The 14,410-nt window shown below is 34.3% G+C and overlaps 1 protein-coding gene across 1 annotated transcript; it reads right to left on the bottom strand.

The window, feature by feature from the left end:
* Positions 1 to 5,769: 5,769 nt before the first annotated feature.
* Positions 5,770 to 13,746, bottom strand: LOC132543501 (calmodulin). The gene is made up of 5 exons (XM_060207009.1): positions 13,516 to 13,746; positions 11,329 to 11,359; positions 9,597 to 9,740; positions 7,841 to 8,083; positions 5,770 to 6,607 (listed from the first exon to the last, which is right to left on the bottom strand). Exons 1-5 carry the CDS (start codon positions 13,516 to 13,518, stop codon positions 6,579 to 6,581), a joined length of 450 nt encoding a protein of 149 aa, XP_060062992.1. The 5' UTR covers positions 13,519 to 13,746; the 3' UTR covers positions 5,770 to 6,578.
* Positions 13,747 to 14,410: the final 664 nt, after the last annotated feature.

The following is a 14,410-nucleotide window of genomic DNA, read 5'->3' as shown; positions in this document are numbered from 1 at the left end:
CACCCAAATTGTATAATATTTGGGGAAGTGAAAACACGGAAACGAAAGTGTGACAGACAGACGGACGAACCCAATTCAATATCCCCCGTTTCGGTGAAAGCGGGGATATTAAAAATGGTTATGTTTTAGCATTGTCATTACCTGGTTACTACATTACACTGTTTCTATTTTTTAATAGAGAGACAATAAAGAAGTAAAGAAAGCAGTCACTGGTACAGAAGGTGAGAATATATCTAGTTTTAATGGCTTTAAGTTTAGAACTCTGAGTTTATGAAGTGTTTCGAAAAACAAAACAAAAGCAGACGAAAGCATAACTGAAAGTTTTTCCATCAATTTAAGTCGCTTATAGACAATAACTGTGCGGGAAAATCAGAAATACAGAGGAAAAAACAGACAATTTCTGACCTGATAGCTTCTGATTCGAATTGAAATAAAAAAAAGAACAAGAACAAAAACAAAAATTTCCAACTGTTCGCAGTAGTAATACAGGAAGGTCAATCGCGACATCCAATTTAAGAAAAACGAAAAACACAAGTTTGTGCTAACTTGATTTTCGAAAAATCTTTTTTAAATAGTCAGTTTATTTGATATATAATGTTTAGTGTTAAATGTGTCGTTTTATTCATCCTCTTGTTTTCTGATATCGTTCATTCTATGTCCAATAGGTGGCAGCAGTGGCGCCTCAGTCGGCGAGCAGACGACACGTTCATCCAAGGTCAACAACAGGAAAGACTGGATCCGTAGAAACCTGTTGTGCTGCTTCGTCCGACAGAATAACACAGCGGAGTAATTTTGTTAATAAATAAACGAAAATTCATGTTAACACCAAAGAAGGAAATTGTTGGGAATGCTGTCCCGAAAATATTCTTAAACTCAATTTTCCGTTCAGACAAATTTGATTTTCTCAAAAATCTACTGCAGGGATACATATAAAATTGCATTAGAGAGTCATGTCAGGGCCGAGTATATTGTATTCATAGCAATAAACACAATAGCACGAAGCCTACAGCATTTTCATTTGTATTAAAATATAGGCGAGAATTTAAGATTCGGATCCAATGATAAATTGTAAAAACATGATACCCATCTGGCATTTTAATTTGACAGAATGTAAAGTAAATTAATGTGAAAAAGACGATTTAAAAATACACAACAACATATTAAAATAGAAACGCCACATGTTAATAACACAGGCCTACTTGAAGATATGTCAGTCTTTGGTAACACCAGTGTTTTCTCTAGTTTTTTTTCCGACATAAAGTAATACGGATAAGCAGAATCAAACTCGAGATATATATTTGATATAAGATGACAACTCCACAAATATATACATACATTCAAAACTCGACTAACATCCCAGTTAATTTTGATGGTCTGGTGACCGCCATCTTTGAAATCGTTCTGTGATATATGCAGTAAATGATAGGCGTCCCAATAAGCTTCTGGCTCCGGTGTCACAAACGTACATGAGACCGACTCAGTGCTGAGATTTGAAAAAAAAAACATTAAAAAAAAATTACAGACCATCAGGAAAACCATTAATATGGCGATTTCAGTGTATTTTTTCTTTACGGCCGAGAAACCGGAAACACGTATGAAGTTTCAGAGGGAAAAAATGTAAAATTTTTTTCATCTCAACTTGCAATTCAGACGGATATTTGCTTTTAAAAAGAGAACGTGCGCAACACCAGACATAAAGGTTCTTGGAGAGATGAACAAAGTTTCTTCCCCTGTTGAAATCCTTTCTTGAATGTCGCAAACGGTTTTAAAAAGAATACTGAGATATCTTACAAGACCATGTTGGATATGAATTCTTTCTACAGAATTTCAGATTTTCATATCAGTCCGCTTCCGAGGTAAATGGTGAGTAAATTGTTTCCTTCAAATTATTTGGCCATCACAATGTTTCGTTTTGGATGTAGAATATCTGTTCTTCCCATTCAGGCTATTAATAAATAGTTCTCTACAATGTATTGGTTGTAATTCTAGCTGCTGAACGAAATACGTGTTTTTGACTCTTTTTTTCCTTTAATGGTAAATAATACAATATGACACTTTCAGTCAGTATTGCAAACAGAAAATTATACACAAATATACACAAGCACATAATATTACTTGAGTATCAATATACTAATGTATCAAGTTATCTTCGTGGTATGTTAATGGAAACCTACGAATTTCCTTTTTAATTTGCAAACTAAGTGTACGACAAGAAATGGTATGCTGTTTTCTCTTTCTTTTCTTTTCTCTAAAAACGATTGAGTTGTTAAGATCTCGTCCACTACAATTTATAAAAAGGAACCACGAAAAATGTTATCGTTGTGCAGTACAGGAATATTTAAAAATGAAATTTGAGATATTCAATTATTTAGATTGAAAAATTCAAATATTTCATGGACACCAGAAGAACTGATAACATCAGTGTACCAGTTCTGGTCGTACACTTGGTTTCGCCGATACCACATTGATGGACACCAAATTTAAACAGGTGTTCATGAGCTACCCATGTTATCATTTAAAAAAAAGTAGATATGCATTGATGCGGAAGAACGATTATGTATACCTGTATTAAACCTACTGTTTGTAATACTGACTACGACTGAAAGAAAGATAATAAATATGTAGGTCTGTGTAAAACCTTCACGAGTGTATTTCGTTCAACGGCTACAATTACAAGCATTGTTGTAAAATATTTGTCGCATAACTGAGAATAGATATTTCAAATCAGAAAGGGAATATTGTCATGACCACATGACCAATCGCCATGAGTAATCGGAGGTCTTTTACTTTCTGCTTGTGAACTGCCTCCGTATGTACATAGCGGACATAACTCAAAACTCCACTGGCTATGAAATCCGATTATCTCCCTTTGACCATACTCTTCATAAGACGGTTTGATCCCGAGACACGAAACCAAGGGTTCAATTCGTCTAATACCGTCTGGATGCAAGTTCTGATCAGATCGAGTGCCTCCGACTGTTAATGGTAGTTAACTTTGAGCAAAGCTACATCAAATGTTTACGTTGTTTCCTCCGTTTTGTTCCAAGTAGTTCGGTTTAGTCATAAGATTTTATTCATTATGCGTTTAGATGAAAAACAAGCCGTAATATTTGACCTATGGGCGACTGCTGCAAGTCTTTGAAAACTGTCGCAGCACGATAAATGTTCATTTGAAACAGTCGGATTAACAAATGTATTTTTATTGGGCTATTCGAGGGAAGTACAGTGGGCTGTAATGATATCTTTCAAAAAAATGGATCGTTGTGCAAAAAAATTCCATCTTGTGAACCCATGTTGGAGTATTGAAGCAATTAATAACGACCATCACCTAGTGCTCGGTTTCAAACACGTTGGCGAAAGAAAAGGTTCAACGGGCTAATATTACTCACTTGTTCTGCAGCTTACAAGTGTAAGTAGTTACATTGTTGGAAGAGTTCGAACACCATAGAACTTGACAGAATACTAGTGTATGTTGCAAATACCTCCCGAAAATTAAGGGACACTTGGTTTGTAGAAAGAGGTCGTTTTAACACATGAACTTATTCGACTTTTGTGAACTTTTAATGTTGATCAAGACCATTCATTTAGACAAAACAGGTAACCGTTATCCAATCTAGATCCAAACCCGATCAGATGTTGCAATTAAATAGTATTCAATAATACATGTAATTCAAAGAGAGTTTATCCGTAACCTTGAAATTCGACCAATGTTGGCAGAAAGCTACGAACTCTCCATGTCACGACGCTTGGTTCCATACAGATCTAGTAAATAAACGCGTCTTCTTAACGAGGTCTTTTCATACCCCAATTCAAATTTTCAATGAGTTGAAAAAAGACAATTTACATAAAAATGGCGTTTCAGACTTTCCCTACAAAAATCCACTGCTGATCCGTCAGTTTTGAAAGAAATCTATCAGTTACACACAAAATTCACTTCAATAATCACCGTTGAACTTTAGATCCAAATACTGGAATGATTTCAAGTACATTCGCCCGTAATTTATGCCCAGAGTGCGACAAGAAAACCTGAATTGTTCGGCATACAAGGACCAGATTCAATGCTTTTTGAGGTCAGAAACCAAAGTAAGACTTCAGGACTAAGCATCCTGAAGTAGTTGCAATATGAACGAAAAGACCAGATACTTTGAATACAGACCATGGTCATTCATCTTAAGCTCGAAAACCTCTCGCACAGTATGCCATAGACCCAACCCGAGCCTCCTGGTAGATTCGACATTTGAAGATTCAACACGTTTTATACACGACCTTGTAACACTTGGCTAGATTCCAGCATGATCACGGTCCCATAGTATGACCTTACGCCTCTTGGCTGTCTGGACGAAATGTCCAAAGGAAATTATTGATGGATGTCGTGCAACAACACAAGCTTGCTTCCCCGTAGGTCAGGTGTGGTAATAAATCTACATTTTGTTCAACTTCAATAACAATCATCGTTAGTCTTTGGTTTTGCATCCCTGGTAATTTATAGTTTCATTAAAAGATGAAATGTACGGCCATTTCGTTCAGGCCTCTTCGCTAATTGCTGTATTTGCAGACTTATTTTCGTTCTGTAGGTCAATTGCTTGATCGCCTACATAAATTTGTCAGTGTAACTAAATGTGTAGTCAATTTATATTGGTGTAGGAAGTGTATATTTTCATAACAGGACATCTATTGACCTCTCTTAAGTATGAAGTGCCGCTCTCGCAAGCATAAAACATTTAGTACAATACTTGTCATTGCATTTTATACCTCACAGGTATAGACAGTACTAAATTAACATTCATACTAAATTGACACCAAAGTGTGGTATGTAGCAATAATAACACTTGGTAACTAGGATATTTAAACGGACACCATCAACTCAGGTATCTCCCAGTACAACACTAAACTCTGTTCATGGTTTACAGCAGTACAACACTAGACTATGCTAGAGGTTTACAGCAGTAAAACACTAGACTGCTGGAGGTTTACAGCAGTACAACACTAGACTATGCTAGAGGTTTACAGCAGTAAAACACTAGACTATGCTGGAGGTTTACAGCAATACAACACTAGACTATGCTGGAGGTTTACAGCAGTACAACACTAGACTATGCTCGAGGTTTACAGCAGTAAAACACTGGACTATGCTAGTGGTTTACAGCAGTAAAACACTAGACTATGCTGGAGGTTTACAGCAATACAACACTAGACTATGCTGGAGGTTTACAGCAATACAACACTAGACTATGCTGGAGGTTTACAGCAGTACAACACTAGACTATGCTCGAGGTTTACAGCAGTAAAACACTGGACTATGCTCGTTGTTTACACCATGTATCGGTTGCCATGATAATAATTAATACCTGCTACAGATCAATCATTAAAGCGAAATGAGATCCAATTCAACATTGCTATCTTATCAACTAGTGATGGGAAACCTGATCCCTGCAGAACTATCCCATAAAGAATACTTGCATACCATATATTTTAGAGGAAATGTCAGGCTGTCAGGACAAGCCATCAAAGAGATGTAATAGATATAACTTTTGAATAAAATCTTGATTTAGTTGTAACACTAATAGCTCAGTTGATAAATTCCAGCCATTCAAACTAAAACATGGCCAATGCTGATTTCTGTGCCAACTTTTAAATTTGATCGCAGTATTGTGCAGTTAATTTAAATGCATACATCTCTCTTGTCATCTAATATGTAAAACATTCTCCCCAGTTAAGCAGTGCATATGAATATATAACACACGGAGAAAGGAACTTTTGGAAATCAACTGATCTTGACATATATTCAATTTTATTAACTATATATATATATCATATATACATATCTCCTGAAAGTAAACAGTTTTGAAATATAAATAAACATCTTTAAATACTATCCACCAGACATACATGTATAATTCTGTGCAGCTACACGCTCCCAACCCAGATTGAAAAGAATTTAGCAACAACTTTGAAGAAGGGATGACAAAATAGAACTCTGAAAAATTACAATAATATTTATTTTGGAGACAATCATGATTATCTTTTTATCGATATTATCTCACGGTGAAAAGTGAATTTACCAATTTGTACACCCTTAAATGTTTTTTTTTCCTGAAGAATGTATAATGAAGAGAAATGCACAGGATGTAACAACAAATGTCAACAGGTAATGAGAGAAATGTTGATGAATGAAACGTCTGTCAACAATAATGGACACCAGTAACATACAACTTTTTCCCTCTTTTTTTTTATCTTTTTTACAAAAATCTGAAGTGCCTAAGCTAGCTACACTAACAACTATAAATCTCCCTGCCTGATAATCCGTAGCATCTGTAGAACGAAATAGCAGCTCTACATCATAACTGGGACATGGTTTCCATTGGAAGGAATCCCTGTCAATCCCTTGGCCTGGAAATACAGCGTTGCTGTCGAATGGTTCCTATATCAGATGGCCATCCAGTCTGGCTTCCATCAGCAACATACGGACTGCATTTATTCCCCAGTATGGTCACAAAAGTGTACCAACAACGTACATTCCACGTGATTTTAATGACAACAAATTTAATGAAAAAATCTACTATGTCCATTGTCAATAATTACTTTGAGGTCATCATCGTCACAAACTCTGCAAAACAAAAACAAAACATTTTTCAATACATGAAAATCAAGATCAAAGGCAGCTTCAGAGAAATTTGACTTGTCACTAGATTGTTAACAGTATTCTGACTAGGAACATATTTACGATCTGCTTTTCTGTTACCCTATGATTTAGCTTCAATAGATTTTTATATACAAAACTGTATCAGGAAATAGGATCAACAAACAAAATCTCTGAGAAACATATCTTCAATGCTTTAAAGAGTCTATTTCTAGTAATACTGAATGCAAGACCGATGTTAATTATGAATGAAATCAAAGACACTCAACCAGTATACATTATTACACAACACATAAATAATTAGTTAGTTTTTTCAGTTTCAATCTTCTGCTCAAATCCCAAGAGTCTCAATACGTTAATGCTAGTGATGGGGTATCAATTGAATGAAGTTGCACCAAATGTATTCAATATATCAGAAATCTAAACTCAAAAGTGGAATGTGTTGGCTCAAAATACATGTAGTTTTTTTTTTAAATCAATCAGTTGCCCACCACTAGTCTTACCTCTAGTTGTTAAAATCACAATTTTTAAAACAAATATCTCAAATTAGATAGGTTAAATCTAAAATCATTAGGTGTTATGCACAACTTGACTAATTCATTAACCCCAATATTAGTTTATGTGATATGTACACTCAATTTTACTTCTTACAAATGTTTGCACCAATTTAAATTGATGGGGATCTCATTATACATGCAGCCACATGGAAACATGGAAGATTTCAGATCTATTTTGTATTTTCATTGATCATTGTCTTAAATTCTGGAAGAAAAATGCATAAATTTACTGAACAAGCCTTCACAAGCACACATTGTTGCATGCTGCTATCAGAAGATATGTTGCTGTAGAACATCATTTGTTTGTTTCAGAATCATTCCTTCAGTGAAAAGAAAGAGCACATTGCTGTAATGTAAGCAACTCGTCTTTCCATTATTTGATTACATCCCTCAACTTCCGTAAACCACTGTACGAGATTAAATCAATAACTTGAACACCATTAAAAAGTTTTACTGAAAACAGAAGTGTCCACCATTTAACAAGGCTTTAACAATAGTTTCAGGCTATAAGAAAGAGTATATATTTACAACTATTGGACCACTTTTATGGAGGACGATATCAAATAACCTCTCTTTATATCGTAATACATCCATAGAACAATATAATTTTTTGTTAAAAGCAATTTTGGTCATACAGACATACCTTCGTAATTCACTTGTCCATCACCATCGATGTCAGCCTCTCGGATCATTTCATCCACTTCCTCATCTGTTAGTTTTTCTCCTAGATTTGTCATAACGTGTCGTAATTCAGCTGCACTGATAAAGCCATTTCCATCTTTATCAAATACACGGAATGCCTCACGGATTTCTTCTTCACTGTCAGTATCCTTCATTTTCCGTGCCATCATGGTCAGGAATTCTGGGAAGTCTATCGTGCCGTTGCCTGTATATGGAAATGGTTTCACATAAATTGACACATCACCAAAGTTTAAATTTTTCATCTATCAGGTTTCAGTATTTTAAAGATGTGGAGTGGAAAAACCGACAGAACATCAGATACTTAAACAAGTAATTATCAGGTTCCTCGATTAGATACTGCATTTGCTCATTTTATCTTACTCTAATCACTTACATTTTACTTGATGCTTTCATTGATTCAGACAGCAATTTCAAGATTTAGAAAAGTAGTATCAAAAAGATCTTCTGGTCAAGTATTTCATAACAGGTTCTAAATCCCATGCATTTGAACATCAAGCAACATCTTCATAATTAGTTTCAAAACAAATCATGTGTACGATTGTCAAATTTGCTTAGCAAGTCTAAATGGATATGGTGTAGTCACAACCAATATAATTTAAAGTGTCAATGTATCATTCTACTCCTGACAATTGCTATAGTAGAAAATGAAATGGGAAAACAGGTGAAAAACACATCTGGAATTTACCAAATGCTTGAATTTTCTGCCACTGATCTTAAAATAATGTTACAGTAAACATCAACACTTTCAGTCACACTTCGGAAAGGATGTACTGCTTCTTAAACTATTTGATGTTTTTCTTATACAAATTTGTTGTCGATACAAAGTTCCAAAATCATGTAATGTCCAACAATGATAGGTCATGAGGAAAGTATTGTGAATTCCTGGTATAGAAAACTTGCTTTAGCATGCTGCTTTATACTTCATTTCTTCTTGACCCTTTCCTCAGAAAATTCAGTTGGATTTGTGCTAAATTTCTGAAGAATGTACCAAATTTCTTCTAATCCTTCAAAAGTTTACAAATTCTAAAGTTAGTTGACAAATATCAAAGGGTAAACACGCAAGAATTTTGTTGGCTCTGGTCAATATTTTCACAAAGGAAATTATCTAAACGATATTCCATCATCAACAAAGGCCAAAGTCAGAACAGTCACGGTTTACACAGCTACAAGCTTAATTTTCACCATGTGTCCCGTTTGAAACGGACTTTGACCATTATTCAAATTATTGTGGTGGTGTTGTGCGATTTTCCTTTCTCTTAAATAGCATGGCCATTATCTTCCTCAAGGATTTGGGATCATTTCTTTTGCTTTGAAACTAAATTTGATATGATTGGACATCAGACATCAACACTAAATCTCTTTCTTGGAAATCAATTAACATATTTCAGCTGATTTTATCAGTGTTCCCCCTTGTATTTTGAAACTATTCGAAAAGGGGAGTCCTTAAAACTGAGGATACAAGTCCTGAATTTTACAAAATTTAGGGGGTTTTGTATCATCATTAAGAGGTAATGCGGCAGAACACTGCTACATGATGATAAACTGAATAATTTTAGTGACTTCAGTCATAGATAAATTACCTACGAGGCTGTTCACCACCTGCTTATCACTTGACAAATATTTCACAAGCTTTTCAGTAATAAATCTTTGAAATTCTTTCCATTCACAAAAATGATGCTTTGCAAAGTTTCAATTACCATCTGCATCAACCTCGTTGATCATGTCCTGCAGTTCAGCTTCTGTTGGGTTTTGGCCTAGAGACCTCATTACTGTTCCCAACTCTTTCGTTGTGATGGTACCATCTCCGTCTTTATCAAACAAGCTGAAAGCTTCTTTGAATTCTGAATTGAAGAAAATGAAATAAATTTACAATTAGTTTTAAAATTATGGTCATAACTTCATGACAAGATGTATCTTTGTTAAAATACAGATTACAAGACAGGTTTGTGGTAATAAGTATTTCCTTCACTCTATTTTTCAAAACCTAAACCCCAACCCCACCTCCAAAAAACAAACAAAAAACAGCTGTCAGAGAATGTTTTTGAATTTTAAGAAAATAACTAATGAGAGTGAAAGAAACATCCGATAAAAAAAAAACACATCTTCAAGTTCGTGTGATTCGTCTATAAAAAGCTTCTCAAAAGTTGTATTGACCAGTTCTGTACCCATGCAGCATTTGTTTACATCATTAGTTGGGGAGTACCGATATAACATTCATTGAAATGCTGCAAATTATGGCAAGAAATAAATTGCTTTATCTCCAAAGCAAAAATAAGATGGAAAACTAAACAATGTACTTGAAATTCAAATTTCTCGCTCATATTACTTCCAAGAACCCAGAGGGCTGAAGTATTCTACTCCTTTATTTCAGACCAAGGAATGTTTTGGCATTTCAGACTAACAAATATCCATAGTCACTTTGCAGTATACAGGGAATCACCGATACATAAACCACAAAAATGCATTGGCTACAATTTCGTTAAGTAAAAGACATCGTCACTACAGGTCAAATGTATGATTCACATTCCAACATGTGGCTGCATCAAAAGCAAAATTCAAGAAGTGGCAAACACTCCCCTTGGCTGATCATGAAAAAAAGAGGATGAAAATCAGCAGAAGTTAGAATTCATGATAAACCAAGGGAACTAACTTGACCATTTCTTAAACTTTGCCTTCAATACAACTTTTCTGTTATGAAAATCATGAAGTGACTATCTTAGTGCAGTTATAATAGCATCATCATTTCTCTCCATTTCAGTAACCAAGGGCAGAACACTTCTATAATGGCATAATTTTCCCTTTTTTCTGGATTGACACGCAAAATACCATGAAAACTTAATTGCTACAACATGACAATGTAAATGAAATGCTTGTAATTGGTGTAATTTTCCTGTAAAGTGTTCCAATATTTGAACCAGACTGGCACAATTGATACGACTTGCATCAGTTATAAAATTGTTGGTGTAAAGAGGGCATTTCACAAGATTTGAGGTCATTTTCCAAACATTTGAAGTTATTTGTACAAGATCTCGTACATGACATTTCTTAAACTAAACTTAATTGACATTTTTGCATCTTTCAATCTCTAGAAATTAAAATAATGGTAACTCTATAATTTTCAAATTCATAGCTGCATATTGCTATCCTATCGCTACCAATATCTACAATTAGAACTCCTCATAAATACTGATTCTGTGATGGTCACAATACACTATTGCACATTGGCTATGCCCTTATAATCGCTTGCTTGGCACTTCAGCATAGAAGTTGAGAAGTCTTACAAAATCTGGGACAATATTCAACTTTTCATTTTGTTTGTTACATTACAATCCATGAATAGACCTCTGGGTTTGCAGTGTAGAAAGCGATCTTCCCGAAATAGCAAAAACTAAGATTTTCTTCGATTCTTCCAGTTGCGCTCCGACATACCTGCTATTTGTTCTTCTGTTAGTTGATCTGCCTGAAAAAATAAAAACAATAAAATTTTGAGAAAGATGTTCCGAGTAAAAACTAGTTCACTTGTAGTCAACTTGTGTTCATTACTTAAGATTATAATAATAAAATGTTAACTTGATATTGCATGTTTAAAGCTATACATTAACACAACATGAAAAAGGGTAGCAACTGCGCACACAAATTATAACCAAATTATGAAATTTATGATGTACCTTTCAAAAGTCACAAGTTGAAAATATCCATCAAACTCCTTGTTGTTGTGATATAACATATCTCTAAAATTCTACAAGAATCACTAGAAAGAATGACGACAGAAATGGTTCTGAAGTGAAATAGAACTTTTTTCATCAATTGCTAAATTCATACTTGAAAACACCTACTTGGGAAAGTGCGACTACAATGTCTGCTACAAATTGTACCAAATTCATGACCAGTGTACAGTGTATGTAATCACCGATTTCATTCCTGTTTTCTTTTTTTTTAAATTCTAAATTCTTGTTCGAGTTACAGAGTACTCCTTTTGCTTCAAAGTGACTTCCAAGTTTTCTACTCTAACCTAATATTGTTCAGACATGCTATTCTAGTGTCAAATGCAAGTGCAGGAAAAGGATACAATTCTATTGTATTTGTGACAATACAATGTTTTACCATGAAAGTGACTTTCAAAAAAAATTGGCGTTCCTTTCCAGTGGAAAAATTTGTCATGGATGCGATAGCAATTAAGCAACTTAATAGCAAGTTATTTCTAAAATACAAGGGAAACAACTTCATGATCAACTATTTATGAACAGCAGTGTTCTTGCTTAAAGCAGTTCTCCAACCATAGTATTATTTTCAGAAATGTTTCAAATGATACTACAGGCAATTATGATATTTAACCAACTACTTTTTAAAGCCAACCAAACCCGTTTCAAAACTTGCCGACAACAAAGTTTTATTTATATATTTATAGTTTCATAGATTCTACATCTACTTTTTTTTTACTTGCACAAATTTCTACAGAAACTGGATAATATACATCTGATCTAGTTTTCATTTTTGAAATATTTTCAACATCTTAAAAAGTGTACAACAAACCTGTTTTGATCATTTTTTATACAGTAACCAAAAGTGCAAGAAAAGTGCAGATAACAAAATAAAGTAAACAAATTTTTCATTTTCAAATGGAGCAAACCAAGTCATAGAATGAATAAAAACAAGAGATTTTCGAAAAGAGTTTCCAAACTTGTCAAAAACAAGAGGCTCAAAAGCTACAGAATACTACTGCAACCTAACAAAATGTTACACATATTTGTCATGTATGACAATGATAAAGCACAGTGCAGTTAGGAGGGAGGGGAACTTCCTGACCTTACACAGAAAGTCGCACCAAATCATGTATTTTTTTTAAACTTAATTTTTTTTTCATAATCACGAATATAGCCGTATAATGTATAACGAACTCGACACATGTCAAAACAACTGTCAATTTTACGTCATTTCAACTCTCCATATTCCTATATTCAATTACTGATGAAAGAAAATTGGCGAATAAAGCTTGCATACTTTCTAAAGCAAGAAACTCGTTTTCACCCATGCGACTAGCGACACATCGAGATACAACGGAGCTGCAATTAACCTGTCAATGCGTCATTTACATGTCTACCAGAAAAAAAAGATAGGATCTATTTAATGATGGATGTAAATGTATGAAAAAAAGTATATTAATATTGCTTTCCAAGCCTCGTTATCTTTCATCCTTTAAATAAAGATGTTTGTAAAGTTTACTTTAAAAACATTTTCTGGTCAAACGAACACTACAACAAATGCAAAAACTGTTGTTCCTTTCCTTGTTTGAATTATCACAAGGCGAGTTTAATCTAAAACGAGCATTAATTATATTGAAAAGGTCCAAAATAACTATTGAAAGCATCTTTAACCAAATTTCTACAACACGGATCTTAATCGCTCACATAAAAGCGAATGAAAAATGCCGCGCCAATAACTGTCACTTCAAAATCTATTTAACTCTGTACAACCAGTGATGTTACGGTTGACAGCTAGATTAATATCGATAATAACACCACAAAATGAAAATACTCATATAACATGGATTAAAGTAATGTTGTCTTCAATCTAAACATGAATTTTTGATTTGATGTTTCACAAAAACACACTTACCATTGTGGATTTTAAACTAAGCTGTCGGCTGTGTTCAGATGCTCTATATTCCCCGTGTTTAGTTTACACCGGTAGTCCTGTCAGTAAGATTAGTCCGCTGTGTTCTATTTGTAGATAAATCCAAATGGCGTGCTTCGTTCTTATATAAACCAAGTATATTCACAAATAACGTATAATTCCAGAGCAGAAAAAGTACGTTTAAACTAGAAATCGTAGAATTAAGAATGGACTATTTTCAGTTCAGCTTCCATCAACATCGCGGAAATGGCTCGTATCTCGCCCTAAATTACCACGGAAACGTTTGTAACGGTAACGCTCATTGGTTCGGTTACACCTGCAATGCGACAACGCGCACTGCGGCAGATGGATGTTTATTTTGTGAGGAGAGTTCCGGAGAGGCAGTATACTCACATGTCGCACGGGAAAATTCATAATTTCACATTCTTTGAGGATCAAATTTAGACTAGACGACATCAATTATGTAAAACTAGCATTGTTTTCTTTAGAATTATTCAGAAGTTGATCGAAGTCCGATTCGATTGGGAAACAAAGGCATTTAAATGTGGCTGTACGTGGTCACCTATGTATATTTAGATATATACGGACACCTGTTTGCGGTGAGGTAGACTCATAACGATAAAGGAGTAGTATACAGCTACCTTTTAGAAAATGTAAACCATGGACGGTTTTTATTTCCCATAACATTTTTGTACTGAAATTGTTTTGATTTAAAACTAGTTATTTTTAGTGATATGTCAAGGTCTGTTAAAATTAACATTTTTCTGAATTTGATTCAACTTTGTCAAATGATTAAATTTTTTGTGCTATACATTGGTGTTAAGTTTGATTACATTTATTAAAATCCCTTTTACCCCATGATAACAAGTTCTATATA

The sequence above is a fragment of the Ylistrum balloti genome, unplaced genomic scaffold (genome assembly GCF_031769215.1).
Source record: "Ylistrum balloti isolate Yb309-2 unplaced genomic scaffold, AGI_CSIRO_Ybal_v1 Utg369758, whole genome shotgun sequence".
In the NCBI taxonomy this organism is placed as follows: Eukaryota; Metazoa; Mollusca; class Bivalvia; order Pectinida; family Pectinidae; genus Ylistrum; species Ylistrum balloti.
This window is presented reverse-complemented; position numbering and strand designations above follow the sequence as displayed.